At 52.8% G+C, this 16,725-nt stretch overlaps 1 protein-coding gene across 17 annotated transcripts in view; it reads right to left on the bottom strand.

Annotated features, from left to right (window-relative positions):
- The window catches only part of MAPT (microtubule associated protein tau), a 96,970-nt gene that overhangs the window by 20,805 nt on the left and 59,440 nt on the right, over positions 1–16,725 (bottom strand). For 6 of the 17 annotated variants that reach the window (XM_027626386.2, XM_027626388.2, XM_027626387.2 and 3 more), the window contains 3 exons: positions 13,391–13,456; positions 5,555–5,610; positions 1,597–1,729 (listed from right to left, as the gene is read on the bottom strand). In XM_027626386.2, the coding sequence (XP_027482187.1) occupies positions 1,597–1,729; positions 5,555–5,610; positions 13,391–13,456 (255 nt within the window). Of the gene's footprint in view, positions 1–1,596; positions 1,730–2,769; positions 2,968–5,554; positions 5,611–8,283; positions 8,581–13,390; positions 13,457–16,725 lie in introns of all 17 variants that reach the window. The other 11 variants (XM_027626378.2, XM_027626380.2, XM_027626379.2 and 8 more) reach the window with 4 other exon arrangements.

The raw sequence follows: 16,725 nt of genomic DNA, 5'->3' as shown, positions 1-16,725 counted from the left end.
GAGACTCATGCTTCCTGCCCCCAGAGCCTCGGATGAAGTTCATGAGAACACGCGGGAATCGAAAGGTCCGTCAGACAGACGCATCTGCGTGAGCCACAAAAAGAGAAGCAGGAATTTGGACGGTTCTGCGTTCAGATTCAATGTGTGAAACCCACACCTCAGAAGCAGGTCGTCTCTGCTCTCAAACCTAGGCCAACAAACAGCCACACACGCACCGCGAGTGCCCCACTGGGCAAAGCAGCCCCCGAATTACCTCGCTCGGATTTTGCCCCCGCAGGGGGTGGTTTTCTCTGCACTTGCTTGGTAGCTTAAAAAGAAAAATCCACAGAAAGCCTCATTATAATCAAGCTTAAATGGGACCTCCATGAGTCTTCATGCTGCAGGCACCAGCCAGGCCACAGGGCAGAGGTGAGCTGGGCAGGGAGTGTGTTCAGGGAGCAGGGGTCCCCACTGGCAGGACACAGGTCAAGGCGGCCCACTGAGGTCTGTCCACCCACAAGCTGCCACCCAAACGCAGGGGAGATCCAAAGAGAAAGGCACATTCTCGTTCCCAGCAATGTGAGTTGTGTGAGTCAACTGGCTTAATGCCAAGTGAAGAAAAGCAGGATCAAAATCATGTACCAAATCCAATCACAATTCTGTGAATTACTCTTATGTCATATGAATTATAGACAGGAAGAAACCATCCAGCGGGCATTCGCGAGCAGAACATCCTTGCAAGCACCACCCCAGGGCAAAGGAGGCAAACATCACTGCAAAAACATGCAGACAAAGGGCTCTGAGCTGCCACCCCAGGGTCAGCACACAGCAGAGAGACCCCTGAACCAGTCCGGGCTTCTCGAGGCCTGTACAAGATCCACGGGGCCCTGAGCACCACCCCAAAGCTAAGGCAGGCCAGATGCCCCCTGAGTTGTGCAGAAGCCAAACCTGGTCACCTGGGACAGGGCCCCTGGGGCAGGGGTGGGAGTGGGAGAGAGGAGCTCAGCCTGGCTGTCTCCCATCCCCAAAGAGGGCAACTATTCTTTATAGCACCACTGGGAGCAGATTTACTCCACGGAAGCCTGCCTGGTACTCAGAACTAACTGGGCTTTACTCACACGAGCGCAGGGATATAGGCGCAGCCTGCCGGTGCTCAGCCGAGCCACTCAGGGCCCGCCAAAGGGCCCACTCCAGCAAGTTCAGCTGAGCGGGGGCCACACCTGGTGTGAGGTCACCTGTAGTGACCCATCCCGGCTGCTGCTCTCTTTCCAGAGACACAGAGCCGCCAGGCGGGGGCCCCGAGGCTTGGCGTCAGAGAAACTCAGAGCATCCCCTTTCTGCCACTTAGTCACGCGGCTGCACGCTCTTCCTGCTTGAAGTGGGCTGCTCAGACTTCTACCTGCACATTCTTAGGGCCTTGATTTCGTCATCGCTCAAAAGTGGGGATTCAATATCTCGGAAAATTGTCAAAAATGTGCACTCAGGTGTTTAGTGAGCAGCAGGTGTCCGTGTGTCCTTCAGCTACGGCAGTGATTAACTGCCAGGGGCCCTCAAAGTTGAGGACGGCCCCTACTGACAGCTGCCCCTGACCTGGATTCCAGAGAACGGTCTTCTTACCCGTGCCCGGCGGGGTCTTTGGGGAGGGCGTGGTTTTCGCTGGAATCCTGGTGGCATTGGCCTGGCCTTTCTGGCCTGGAGGGGCCGCTCCCCGGGGTGTGGCGATCTTCGTTCCGCTTCTACCATCCGCCCCCTGTCAACCGAAGCACCGTACAGTGGTTTTTACGACCGGGAAAGGTGACTCTCACCTAGAGTCCATGCCAGCCCCACTCAACCTCCTTAACTCAAAATGAGGCTAAGATTGGGGTGACCCTTTGCTTGCTAGATGCAACAAGCGTCTTCCACAATCTCAAGGGTTTGCCGGCCGCACAAACCCATAGCTCCACCCAATCGCCAAGCTCCCCGACCACTGTGGGCTCCTGGAGGAACAGTTTACGTGAGTTCTCAGCATGAGTTGTGCTGTTGTGTTTTATCAAAAGGTAACAGAGCTTAGAGTGACGATCAGGCTCATCATCCGCCCAGGGCTGATCGATGGGCAGGACATTCCTGTGTGGACAGCCATTTTCCAACTCTCCACAGGGATTCACCTGACTGCCAGTGGTTGGATTCACCAGAGGCTCCCAGGGACACTGATGAACCTGACCGCGGGTGCTAACAGAGCTAGGTCATTCTTCTGTTCTCTCCCAAACAACCCTTAGGTTTCGGTGACTCCTGAGAGGGCTAAGAGCATTTGGCGGGGTGAACACCAGTGCCAGTTAGCAAACTGGCCAGTGGTTAAGAGCCGGTGTGCAAGCCGTCTGCTGACTGGGTGCAGTTATTGGGTTTGACCTTGACACATAACACAAACTCAAAAAAGAAACTGACATTCACCAAAGATCACAGGATGGTTCAAGGGGAGTGAGGGGAGCGTGCCCTTGCGGGACTGGCTCTGGGCGTGGTGCCACATCCAACCGACAAGGGGGCGACCTAGAAGCACTCCCAGTTAGGGTGGTGATTTTTCAAACCAGGGCCCCCTCGGGTGCTGTAAGGGACAAACGAACAGGGCGGTGGGGGGGAGGGTCTGAGAAAACCAGTGCCACACCCCCTCGTCCCAGTTCAACCAGAATTTTCACTGTTCTACGTGGTGCTTCTAGGTAAGAGGTTCTCTGAAGGAAGGTCTTTGTGGCTAAAAACAGCATCCATTTGAAAACCATACTAGAGCAGCCTGATTCTTTTCAAAGGTGGTTTCCTTACCTTGACTTTCATTTCCTTTGCTCCAGAACTGCCAGTTCGGGGTGTGACAGAAGAGACGTGTTTAGGAGAGGAGGATGACTCTGGGCACACGGCAGGGCTGGAGGGTTTGATCAAAGGGTCTGAGCTACCAGGAGTGGGGCGTTGGGGGCTAAGGCAAGGCCTAGTTTTCAGGGTTTTAGCAGAGGAAGGTGTGGATGTCTTAAACATAAACATAAATAAAATCAAAATAAAAGTCAGCACATGGGGGAGGGGAACAAACTGAAAAAGGAGAGTAACTAAAAATAAACAAGGCAGGCAATGGTTTAAAGCAGTGATCTCCAAACTGGACTGTGTTCCCTCATCCGTCCTCATCCCCTAAGGACTGCAAGTGGCCACACACTCTAACGTCCTCGTGGTTATTTATCAGCTAAATACATATACTACGATGCCAACATACGATGTACATTATAAAACTTACTTCTGATAGAACTTTTAAAAGAGAAGAGACAAAAAAATGGATAGAAGTTCTAGAATGTTCTTTAGCCCATTGGATCTTCTTGTGCTGCACCCTGCCACTTTGGAGACCACTGGTTTAAAGGTGTTTCACGCCCAAAGAGTTCATGGAGATCGCCAAAGCATATGATTCTTAGGATGTTTTCCAAGAAAACATCCCCAGTGTGTCATGGGTCATCCCCAATGTGTCATGGGTCAGCAGGGCCCCACTTTCCACTAAATTCCAGGTGAGGAGCTCATGCTGGCCTGCTAACCCTAGGCCTTCTTCCGCCACATGGAGAGTGTCACACTTGCTAACACCAGGATTGTGCCTATCCCAAGTCTTAAAGATTCTGCCTTATGCCTCAGGTTTTATGTGCACACGCATGCGCACGTGCAACACAAACACACACACGTTCTGATTAAAGTCTCAAACAAAACTAACTTTCACACTATCTGGTAAATCCTAACCTGGCCCGTGTTCACTTTTGAACACATTCTACCTAAGGAAAGTGTTTGGGTGAGCCCAACAAGAGGCCGTGGGGCTGGACGACCTCACAGACGGAGCTGCCCCTTCGAGGAGAGGGAAACTGATGGACAGTGGTTAGCACCCATGGTTTGTCCTAACTGGCTCTGGGGGACTTTGACCAGGAAGCATGGCCCTGGTGGAGGAGGTGAGCTGGGAGGAGGAGGAGGAGGGGTCACACCTTCAGGCATAAAACTGAGAGGCCTAGTCCAGAGGTGTTTCCAAGAGGGAGTCAGAGCTACCAAACAAGGACCTTGGCTTTGTTTCCTCGTTGCCCTCGGATCCTCCACCAAAATGGCAGAGGCCCTGTGCGTGGCCAGCCTTGGCGAGGAGGAGGGCCCAAGGTGCGGGGAAAGGTGTGAGGGGACAGACACAGGCTGAGGTCCTGGAACTGGTGATAAGAAAAGTTGGGGGTGGATACTCCTTCCCCCGCTGCACAAGGCCCCCTTCTGCCGGAGGCACTCCCTACCTGGCCCAGGTTCGTGCAAGATCCAACCCCTCGCTGTCCAGGGCGGGGATGCCGTTCCCACGTGTGCAAATGGATGAATGAACGGAATACATGCATGCACGAGGTTGGGATTCCCCTGACGTGCATCCCGACTGGCTAGCAGCTCTTGCTACGGCTTCGCGCCTCTACGGCAGAGCCCCCCAAGTCCCCGCAGGACCCTCAGCTCCTCACCAAGGTTGTGATGGCAAACCCTGACCCCCTAGAGGGAGGCACAGCACATGCTACCCATCTCCTAGAGCTACCCTCTGCTTCTGAGGACCCCACCAGGGCTCTGGGATGGGTGAAGACCCAGATGTTTCAGGCAGAATTTATACTGGAAATTTTAGGTGCCTTTACAAAAAATAGGTCTTCATCTAGGGCCTCACTGGGATTTTCCTGGGGAAACTCTACTGTGCAGTTACGGGGGAATTTTCCAGGATGCAAAGTCATTAAGGGGGGAAACTACAGCTGACAGGAAGCACTGAGAAAACCAGCATGGTTCTGGATGCACTTTCAGTGGGAGCAGGTGCTTCATTCACTGCTCCTCAGGTTGGTTTTTGAAGTCTGACTAAAGCTTGTGTTGAACGGGCGCCTTGGCAAGATTTCAAGACGGCGTCTACTGCACAGCTTACGTCCCACCGTACATCAGCCCCACTCAGAGCTCTGCAGCAACCAACCCACCTGCCTAGAGTTCTCAGAACACGCATCATCTCTTCATGCTTCTGGGCTTTGCTGTGCTGTTCCTACTCCTCAGAATGCTGTTCCCATCCCTGCCTCAGCAACCCTCCTTTATATTTCCTTCCCCGTCTGGCTCATAGATCCCCTCTTCTAGGGCTTATCCAGAACCCTCCACCTTAGGTTAGAGGTCACTTCCTTGATCAATGCTCCCTCGGCCACCTGAATAAACGGTATTTTCTCTACACCTTAAGTATGTGTGTGTACATATACGCTCACTGAGCCTGGATCTGCAGTGGGAAGTGTAAGATGTGCGAAATTCAAACTTTATTGCAGAAAATTCAAGTGTATCTTTGTTTGCTACGAACATCTCATTTCAACTATGCTCACGGAATTGCAATTAGGAGCATGAATTCATTCACCTGCTGACCGCCCTTCCCAGGCATAAGCAGCAAAGTGGATAAATGCTGGAATTTTAACTGTTTGCATAAAAATACAAAGCACTTTTTAAATGACAATCATCCTTCAGTGACAGACGTTCCCCACGTTACATAAAAAAAATCCAGATAAGCATGGCTTCTTGATAAACTTGACGTCGGCAGAGGTTCGCAGTTTTATCAGCTTACCTTGGCTTTTTTGTCCTCGGGTCCAGCCCCATCTTTGCCTTTACTGACCATGCGAGCTGATAAGATATAAAATGAGAATGTATGTTACACCCAATTGCAGAGCTCCTGGAAAGAGCTGGATACGGTTGCGCTGATTTCTTGGGATCCGTACAATGTGTTCTGTTCAGCTGGGCTGGGTGGAAATCCAGTGGATTTTCTTTCCCCTTGAATCTGTCTCTCGTTGTTAGTATCAACACAGCACACTGGGGTCATTGCTTGGTGCACCCTGACAAGAGGGGACAGCAGGCTGGCTGAGGGTGGGGACATGCAGAGAGGGCTCGGTGAAAACTCTTCCAGGCACACGCGGGCAACAGGGGCGATCAGGGAAGGTAGACAGTGCAGACCCCATCTCTCATAGGCTCCTCCCCTGTCTCTGCCAGGGTCAGCCTCTCCTAGTGGGGACCGACCCCACTCCAAGGAAGGGCATTTGGAGGCCCCCGGGCCATAGACGGAGCAGCTCAGCTATGCTCCGACTCCCTGCGGGACCTCCGACCCCCTGCGGGACCTCCGGACTCATGCTGTCACCCAGAGCTTGCCCCTCGCTAATGAGGGCTATGGTCGCCAGCCCCAGCTGCCCTGCCCCCCTGACAAGCCCGGTCCACCCCTGACCCAACTGGGAAGGGTCTTCTCGCCGCCTACGGGCCCTCCCAAGGGGACTAATCCTTGCCATTTCCCCAACTTAGCTATAGACTAGTTACCATCAAACATTTTACAGGTATCTTGAGTTTAGGACCAAACTGCAGGCGGCTTTTGTGTGTAGAAAGCCACGCCCCCTGGTGAAACCAGGTGTCTACCAGCATCCTCTCTAACTCATCCCTCCCTTTTGTTGACATTCTTTGCTGAAAATTGATGATAGATTTTCGTCCTTGGTTTCAATATCGTATTCCCCCCTGCTGAAAAGTCAGTGGGGCCTCCTGGAGCTTCCCACTGGATTTCTAGAGTGGCCCGGACTGATGATCCAGCCCAGAGACCCTCACACATTACTGCTCGGGAGACAGGTTGATAAAACACAGATTCCTGGGCTCACGTGAGACTCGGTAAGCTCAAGGTGGGGCCTATGAATATGCATTTTAATAAAAGCCCCAGGTGGAACTGATTCATGCTTTTGCCCAAATCAACGTGATTATCACCATCCATGTCACAACAGAAGCATCTGCTAGATCCACATTTCCCAAACTGGGTCCTACTGCACAAGTCCTCTTCCAGGAGATGTTAGCAGGTCAGAGCAAGTAAATTTGGGAAATCTGTACTCTGTGTCTTTCTCAGAGCGTCATAATGTGCATTAGAATATTAAAGGCTCTGACAAGTCCTGCTGCAACAAACCTTGCTTAACTTTGCTTCATTTGTTTTTTCCAAACTTATTGGATCACGGAGCTCCTTTTCCCCTGGACACATCTATCAATAGCCAGTATTCAATAAAACACCGTTTCAGGAAACACTATTATAATTGGCCAAGTCACAGTTTTTTGTCCCCTACTATTTTGGAATTTAGGATATTTTAAAATAGGATAATATAGGAATTTTGAGGGGTCTTAAATTTCAATACAAGTTCCTTTATGTACAACATTTCAAAGTTCTCTTCACAAGTAAAATCTAATAAAATCTAACATGTTTGCAATTGACAGCTCAAGTAACGGGTTTCTGAGCCCTGTGAATAATTCCAACACACTGGGTGTCCTAAATGTATGAATGCACCTGACTAGTAACCATGACGTCTCCACTGGCCTCCTTGTCTTCCTGACAGACATGCCAACATGGGGGAACCTCCCCTACCACCTCTCCGGCTCCCGAAGGGCTGCTGTTGCTGGAAGCAGGCTGGGGCTGAGGCCCCTGCAACCTCAGCACAGGGGTTCCCAGGCTGCCGCAAGGGAGGAAGAGAAGATTCAGACAGGAACATTTTGTTTGTGCTCATTGTCTCCCCTGCCACAAGGCAGGGTGGGTAGGGGTGGGGGCTGTTGGGCCAAAGACTCAGCTTGGGCTCTGGGCTACCCCCAAATGCTCATGTATGTGTCACCTGTTACATGTGATGTGTTGTCCACTGACAAGAGCAGCAGAAGACAGGCTCATGCCCTCTGTGTCTCTGGGCTTGGAGGGCATACTTCAGAACCTTCCAGAAGGCACTGTGCTGAACAGGGAAGAGCGTGACTTTCAGCGCAGACCCACCTGGATTCTGAACGCCGCTCTGTCACTTACTACTTGGTGACCTTCAGCGAGTTACGTTACCTCTCTGAGCCTGCTTCCTCATGTGCAAAGTGGGGCTAATTATGCCCTCTTGGAAGTGTTGGGAGGGTTCTAGACGATGAATTTAGGGCACATAATCAGCCCTCCACAGTGGACCAGCTGTTACTCGCTCTGCAGAGGGTGGCACACCAGCCACCTGTGGGCTGATGGACCGTTGTGGGTCATCGGGGTCCAGAGAAGTGGACAGGGTGGAAAGCACTGGGTGGGCTGGAGGTCACATGCAGCATGGCGGGCAAGCGTGAGAGGAGTGCGTGCTGCCAAAGCCCGAGGGGCAGGAGGCGGCTGTGGGAGGGTGAGCGGCCGTGCCCGGGGGGCCGGTTTAGTGACCCTCCCTAGGAACCTCGGAAGCAGCAGGAGTCAAGGAGGGGCTGGAAGCTCAGTGGCAGTGCCCGCAGCCTGGGTGCCACACGAGGTCGCCGGGAAGGAGCCAAGGAGCTCAAGACACAGACCTTTGAGTTGAGGGACCCGGCTGACGGGCTTCCCTGGCAGAACGGTGGCAGGCTGCTTTTCAGAAGGTTCTGGAAGGTCAGTCTTTTTCGTATCCTCTCCCTCAGAAGGGCCCTGGGACTCTCGCTCCTCTCCAGGGGGCCCTGGGAGGGTAGCCCCTTCCAAATCCAGCTCTGAATGTCCCTGTTCCTTCTGCACGTTGGCTTTGATTTCCACGTGGAAGGTGAACTCGGGGGGCGTGTCCTGCCCTTCCACCGAGGGCCTTACGCTGGGCCCGTGGGGCTGTGAGGCCTGGATCTCTGTGGAGACGTTGGAGAGGAAATCGACAGGGAGGCGGATGGCACCTTCAGCTGGGAAACCAGGGAAGCCGGTGGTTCCTCTGGAAACTGTGGGGGGCGGTGGCCCGCCTCGCGGGGGGGAGCTCTGCAGACCTGGGGAGACCTGGGAGGGAGCGGAGTCCTGGGGCAAGGACTCGTCCACATCGCGGTCTTCGTCGACTTCCTTGCCCCCCCGCCGCTCTTTGCCACGGTCCCCCTTCAGAGGCGGCCAATCCTGGCGTAGGTCTCCCAAAAGCTGGTGCTCCAGTGGCTCCAAGCCATGGCGAATACCCTCTGTGTCCTCAGGTTCTGTCCCCGCAGGCTGGCACGTGGCCTCCCTGGGGCTGTCAGCCTCGACGGGAGCCCACGGCGTGTAGGACCCATGGTGGCCTGTCAGACCCAGGGTGCCCGGGTCAGTGGCCTCACCTCGATGGTGCCCTGGCTCTCCGAGTAGGCTCTCCTGGACAGCCTTGACACTCCCAGGCTCCATCTGGAGACTACCAGGGGAGGTGGGCTTCGGAAAGGCCAGAACCCCCTTGGCCCCATCCCCTGGTTTTGGTCCCCACTCCTGGTGGGGCTCCTGAGGGCCTCCTGTTGGAGAAGGTGGTTCGCAGATGGGGTGACGCTGGGAATGGCAGGAGACCACCAGTGCAGCGGCCTCTGGCCGCTTCTCCCCCAGAGGCAGCACGGAGACCCCAGAAGCTTCTCTGCCGTATTCAGGCTGATCCTGAGAGCTAAGCCCGTTGACCGGGGGCCTCTCAGGTACCTCCCTCTGCTGGCCTGGAACTCTCAACTCCTCTGGGTTTGAAGAGGCAGCGGTGGCAAAAGGTTGGCAAGGACGCAATAATTGTTTAAGAGAGAGAACGCACTCTTGAAATAAGAAAAGGACATTTAAATAGCACCACAAGCCCAACTAACAAAGAAAAAGGAGCGTGTGCTCTGGGCTCATGCTTGTTGCTTTCCATTGCTCAGAATGAAAGCTCTGTTGGTCTACCTAACACCAACTCACTGGGTGACGCTGGGTGGGCAGGCATCTCCCCTCTCTGGGCCTCGGTTTCCTCATCTGTAAAACGGGTGCTCAGACCTGTTGAACTCCAAGGCCCCGTTCAGCGCCAGCGTTATTCCTCTGCCTCTCACAGGCTCTGGGTGGGTTCAGAGCATGTCAGCACCTCCAGGGCTGCCAACCCCGTGCTGGGGCTGCCTTGTGCTGAATCTACTAGGCTATAGAAGCTTCTTCTTCTCTCCAGGGACACTGAGCTTCCTGAAGATTCTGGCCTCTAGATAGGACCTGGCTTGGGTGCAGTGAGGATACCATTTTCTCTCCCTCTCTCTGTTTCCCCTTTCTGCAAAATGAAACCAGCAGGTGCCCATAAACCAACCCCGCCTTACGATTTGGAAAATGCCTAAATTCATCACCACCAGGGCTCAAGTCTTTACTAACAGACCTGCCACAAGGTTCCTATAAACAGAAGCACGATTCAGATTTATCCGGGTCATGGATCACGGACGGGCCTTTTGCATAAGGCGAGGCAGACCACTGTGGCGGGAAAGGACTCTGCGTGGCAAAGACATTGCCTGCCAACGAGACCACTATTTTCAGCCCGTCCCACAACTAGCAGTTGGTGGAGGGCACACTTCATTCTTTCTGGCTCGTTCGTGCAGCATTCATGTGAGCCCTCCTTAAAGCACCTGACCATGTATTAAGGATAGGAGAGTCACACTCTCTGGTACTCCTAACCAACACCCTTCATTTTTTTTTTTTTAATTCCCAACCTTCACAGTTCGCATCTAGTCCCTGCAGAACAACCCACACAACTCCACCCTAGGACCCCAAAGATTCAGGGTATTGGAGGAGCTGAGGGGAGGGAGGTGGGAAATGCACGTGTGCACACAGTCGTGTGGCCATGGACATACCTCTCACGTGACCGCCCTCTCTCCCCATCCAGGCAGAGTCCGTGCAGACGCCGGCAGGCTCACTACCGAGAAGCCAGTCACAGCTCACCTCCACCCCCACACTTACACCAGGGCCTCGAGCTCACCATCTCCCTCATTTCATGTTCCTAGCATCAGTCACGGTGCCTGCCCCCCAGAGATGATCAATAAAGGAATCTTGCATGGATGAACTGGTATCAGGAAGATATGCTCGTTTCTACTTTCTGCAGGGTCTACGGGCACCTTACTGGGGCCGTCGGTCAGTCTCCGGGAAGAACAGCCCGAACAAGAGACAATCTGAGCAATTGCCTCAACGCCATGACGCCTCATCAACCAACCAGCTCGACAGACCAGAGGCCGCGTGCGGTAGGTGCTAGTCTTTACACCTCCTTGACAGGCCAGGTCTCCCTGCCTTCTGGAAAAAGCTTTCCTCGCAGAGCTTCCTAGAAATTGCTCGTGGTCAGGATGTGACTGTTTTGATATACCATAAGACCATAAATGACCCTCATGAAAAAAGAGACAAAGGTCCCAAACATAAATAGTAAACACACCTTAAAAAGTCATCAATATTTGATTGTACGGTGTGTGTGTGTTTGACTGAACCTAACATCATGCATATACTTCTGGAGGAAGGAGCCAGGCTGGGAGAATAGTCTACTCAGTTCCTAGAACACTATGAAGTGCTCCATAAGTAGTAAACATGGCAATCATCTGGGGGTGAGAAGGTGGGGGGGCGGTCCAAGGGAAGCGATATCTGGGCAACATGTGTGAAGACCTCTGGACTCGGGATAAACTAGTCCCCTCACATCGCCCTCAGGAGGCCTGGTGCTCGTGACACAGATGAAAGGTCTACCCTCGGTGTGAGCAGGACATGGGTAAGGCCTTCCCACACCTGACACTCAGTTCACCACACGCCATCTTGAAACATCCTCATCTACCTTAGGGGAACTTCATGAACACAGGCTGCCAGAGGTCTGCCTTCCGCCGCAGAAACTGCAAGAAGATCTAGTAACGGGGCTTCTGTTACATGGCTTTTCCTAAATCTGAAAACAGATGATAGGCCTTTGGGAAATAAGATGTGTTTGTGGATCATGAGTGTGTCCGAGCCTCGCACAGGTTCACCAGAGGGAAGTGGCCTTGTCAGTGTGGACCAGCAATACCCATCAAGACATGAAGTGTTCTTCTTGGGAGTGGAGGTAGAAACCTCCATGTTTTCACAGATTTGGTGCCCACTTCCCATGGCAAATATTGATCTGGTGTTCATCTTTATATCTACAAGATTCTAGGCCACTGATGGCAAAAATGGAAAAATTCAGTGAGCACAGAAAAAAGTTCCCACAAAAGATGTTGGCCTGATCTTTTCATTACATGGAATATGTCACAGGGGCATGAAGACATAGCCTACAGTAAAAATGTGTAGGAAGGGGCGCCTGGGGGACTCAGTTGGTTAAGTGTCTGTCTTCGGCTCAGGTCACGATCCCAGAGTCCTGGGATGGAGCCCCGCATCAGGCTCCCTGCTCAGCAGGGGACCTGCTTCTCCCTCTCCCTCTGCCTGCCACTCCCCCTGCTTGTGCTCTGTCTGTCAAATAAATAAATAAAATCTTCAAAAAAAATTCGTAGGAAAAAACCCAAATCCACTTCCTTCTATGGAAATAAATGATCATTTCCAGAGGTTATAAAAGCCTCTAATTTTACCTAAGTCAAAAACCATGACCTAAAAAAAACAGGAGGTGTGGTTCTCGTTATGTAATGCACAGGCTGGGGTTCCCCCTTACATTGATTATCCCTTCTAATACTTTTTGAAGCTCTTTGTAAGCCTAAGAATGAAAACACACCTCTCCATGCCCTGTGAGTTGAGAACGTTAGCCGGCTATGGGGCACTGACGCCTCTCACATGTAGTTAAGCTTCAAAATACCCTCAGCGATACACTTCTTTGGGCCCAGAGTCCTCCTCAAGCCAGCTGGTCCCAGCGGCAGCACTAAATGTTGGACAAATCCCACATCACTTTCTAGAGAAAAGAACGGGGTCTTCCTAGCTCTTTGGCAATCTAGAAACCTCCACGTGATACAGTAGACTCTCAAGTTCATTGATGGAGCGAGTGATAGAAAATGAACCTAGAGGTCTCAATTTATATCAGAGGTCTCCATTTCCTGAGATAAGGAATCTTTAGGATTTAGAAAATTAAGTTCTTTTTTTAAAAAGATGTTATTTATTTATTTGAGAGAGAGAGAGAATGAGAGAGAGAGAGCACGAGAGGGAAGAGGGTCAGAGGGGGGAGCAGACTCCCCGCCGAGCAGGGAGCCCGATGCGGAACTCGATCCCGGGACTCCAGGATCATGACCTGAGCCAAAGGCAGTTGCTTAACCAACTGAGCCACCCAGGCGCCCTATAAAATTAAGTTCTTAAAACACTTGTGCTAAATGATTATAGAAAGCTGGTTTCCTTGAACACAGAAGTTTGGGTCCCTGAGAAGAGTATCACAATAAGGTCTGAAGGTTGCACAGGAGAAAGTTGAAAAGAATTTGCTTGGTGGGGATATGGCTGAGGCCCTGCTCCAGGGACAGGCCAGAGGGCAGCCTGCAGAGGAGATCACCTATCGTGCATCTCTGTGTTTCTGTTGGAACATTCTTTCTTGACTCCCCCACTAAACAGCTTAGGAATTAGGGGAGACAAAAGGGACCAGAGCTCTTTCTATATCCAATTAGCCCAACCGCGATGAGAGCCAACTCCGAGAAATCTCCTGGCCCCGTGAACTAGGGCCCAGGTACAAATTGTCTTTACAGTGTAGAGCCCCTCCGAGTGTTTCCATCTCCCTCCTCCCAACCCCCAAGTCATGGTCGGCCATTCTAGCCCACTGACCTTGAGTCACGTGTCCAGCAGCTTGGTCTTCCAGGTTGGGGGTGTCTCCAATGCCTGCTTCCTCAGCTGGTTTATGGTCAGCAAATGAAGAAGATATAAGCAAAGACAGTTACTGTTTGCCAGAAACAAAGCTCTTTGCATTTTCCAGTATTTTTCCAAGAATATTCAGGAAAGGCACATCTTACGAGTACCAAGGGGCTGCACCTCTGGCTCTCTGCAAATATTATTGCTGGGGATGTGGATGAAAGCAGGTTACCAAGTGAACCCCACCACACCCACATACCTTCCATGTGACCATGAACTTGTAGGAAAGACCTTCTCCACAGTGGGCCCAGGGTCCAGAGCACCCCACTCAACAGAGACACGCAGGATGGGTGAGGTCAGAGAGGCAGTTTGCTGCTCAGCCACTGACACTGGAACCATGTCTGAGCGGCAGGTGCTCTCCCGGCCCCAGCCAGGAATCTGGGGGCCCCAAGGGTACAAGGAAGCACTAGTTGTCTAGGGCTGTTGAGTCAGGCTGGGGTTCACAACCAGGCACCACCATTTACTTAACCTCTCTGAGCCTGTTTGCTCATCTAGACCCCCAGGTGATGATGCCGGCTTGTCTCGTACAACAGTAGTGACAGTTAATATGAGAATTTGTGTGACTGTGTTTAGCTAAGTGCCGGGAGTATGGGAGGTGCCCCAAAGCTGTTCGGTTTCTTGTCTCCAGACTACTGGGCAAACCCCTCTAACCACGAGCTAGGAGTAGGTGTCACCTGGTTAGAGGGAGGGCAGTGGTGCCAGTGACCAACTTCTAGGGCGTCTTGGGCTCCTGCTCAGGGAGCCACAGGTCACCCCAAATGAAGAAGACCACATCTTCAACAGCACCAAAATCAGTAAGCTTTACTGCAACGCCAATTTCTGCACCATGAAGAACCAGGACATTACTCCGGACAATGGATACAACTGTCCAGAAGAAAGAGTCTATAAAGCAAGTTGGCCACTCGTTGATGCACGTTTGCCTCATGACCCCAGAAGAACCATCCTGCCCCGATGGACAGTGACAGAGAAGCCACCACCCCGAAGAAATGCCTACAAGTTGCTGGCTGGGCCACCAATCTTTTCTCCCAGTCCTGCAATGTTTTGAGATTTTCCACCTACAAGAGAAATGCCAAGTGACCAGCATGGGCCCCCCATGGAGAGTGTGGATGAGGGAAAAGAAAGATTCTCGGGGTTGCAGGAGAGCTGCACGGTGGCCTTATAAACACCTAGCCCATGGGCTGTCCCAGAACAGCTGCAGTGAGGGTGGGAGGGGGCTGGCAGTGGGCTCCCCATCGGCCAGATCATAAACACGACCGCCCTCTGGGCCCCCACCAGCTGACACTGTGCCACCCGCAAGGTCCAATGGTGATAGGTCCGTGTCATCTGACAACAGCCAACTGTCCAAGAGAGGCAGCTCCAAGCACAGATTTGGTCTGAGTTTCTGACGAGGCTGTGGTAGAAAGGCTCGGAGTGACAGCAAGTCCAGCTGAGTGGCACAGAGTCCTGGAGACCGAGAACAGGAGGGGACACGTGGGGATGTCACCACTGCTAGAGCGCTGGGAAGTCACTGCACTCATGGGCCAGTGCAGGGTTGAATATCTTGGCCCTGGTGCGTGTCAGAAATTGAAGGTTGCTGATAAGTCCAATGCCCCCTCCCCAGTTTCCAGCAAGGGGGGGGGTGCTCAGAGAAGCCAAAGGGGACAGAGCAGGTGTATGACTGTGGCCGGGCCATCATGTTACTACGTGGCCTCTCTCTATCCCTGAAACCCCCAGAAGCAGGGGCTCCCACCCCAGCAAGGCAGGGATGCCTGCAGTGGGCTAGCCATACTGCACCCCCAAATGGACCTCAAAGGAGAAGTTTCATCGGCGCACCAAGATACAGCAACTGTGACACGCCAAAGCAAGGACTAAACTAGGGTACACATTGTCCAAGACGATAGCTGGAGAAAAGTCCCCCAGTTCTGAAACCTCCCTACCTCATGGAGGATGTAGAGGGTGGAGAGGGGGGCTCGGAGACACTCGGTGTGTGTCGCCTCTGGTTAGTGACACGGGTGAGACTGCTGTCAGAATCCCACCTGGGAAAACCAGGAGAGATGGGCTGGCCCTGCTTTGGGGGCAGAGTGAAGGGGTGCGGCTGCAACCCATGCGGTCAGTCCACACACCCCAAGTTTGCTTGGGTAAAGAATGCCCGTGTGTCTCCCACAGACCTGATATGGGCCCAGGGCAGCAGTCGTGCGGAGACGTCTTGGACAACGGCCGATAGGCCACCAACAGAAGCCTGCCAACCTCAGCACAAGTGAGGCTGGAGGTGGATCTTTGGATTCCAAGGGGCCGAGGAGAGTGAAGTGTCTGCTGGAAGCCAGTGCAGGGGGAGGGACCTGCGGGGTGATGACTGGGATCGAGGGGCTTGAAGAGCTCCAAACACGTGCTCACGAGAGAAAGAGTCCACTTTAAACACGGCAGAGCGTGTGAAGCTGTCTCACAGCAGTGCCAATCCAGGACGGATTTTCCTGCCTCTGGTCTCCCCTGCTTCCCCAGCTCCAGAGGGGAGGGCTGTAACCCCGAATGAGCTTGGGCTACTGCAACGAGCTGGACGTGCTACCCAGCACTCGAAGACTGTGTTTTGCAACTGAGGAGACCTCAGTACATTTGGTTACCTAGAAGTGATGACGAAGTCAAGAACAGATTACAGTTTTCACCCTGGGAGGGGAAGGGCTCCCCCACTGAGTAAGCTGTATCAGGACGGGGGAGACAAAAATCAGGTTATCCAAGATCTCATCCCATGAGTCATTCCACAGCCTTCAAACGACCTTCGCTGTCAGGATGAGGCCCCGCCTCTCTCCATTTCAAAAGACCAACTCACAAAGCAGAAACTACTTTGATGAGTGGGGAGGTGGTGGTGTGCTGCTGGACTTCTCTGTGGGTGTTCTCCACAAATGGAGCCCTGGAAAAAGGCTGCAGTTTCCCAAATGGCTGCTGTGAGCACCGTCTGTAGGAAGGAATGAAGATTCCTGTCTGGGGATGTTTCCCTCACTCTCCATTGCTGGTGAAATCTTGTCCAGAACTCTTCTGCCTGTCTTGCTGAGCACCCTCCAAATCACCACGCCAACAGCTGAATCTTTCCGTAAGCCCAAAGAGGAGGACGAGAAGGAGATGAAAGCAAGCTCTCTGGGCTGAGTTCGCCACTTCCTAAGGGCATGGGTAGCTCTGAGGGCCCCTCGTGGCCCTGAGGTCACCACTATTTCTGGTCGGTGTCCTGACTGGGCTATTTCCATCATCTGTGTTGACAGGGCAGTCTGGTCATGCCTGTT

The sequence above is a fragment of the Zalophus californianus genome, chromosome 16 (assembly GCF_009762305.2).
Source record: "Zalophus californianus isolate mZalCal1 chromosome 16, mZalCal1.pri.v2, whole genome shotgun sequence".
Taxonomy (NCBI): domain Eukaryota; kingdom Metazoa; phylum Chordata; class Mammalia; order Carnivora; family Otariidae; genus Zalophus; species Zalophus californianus.
The sequence above is the reverse complement of the archived record's forward strand: the minus strand, read 5'-3'. Positions and strand labels throughout refer to the sequence as shown.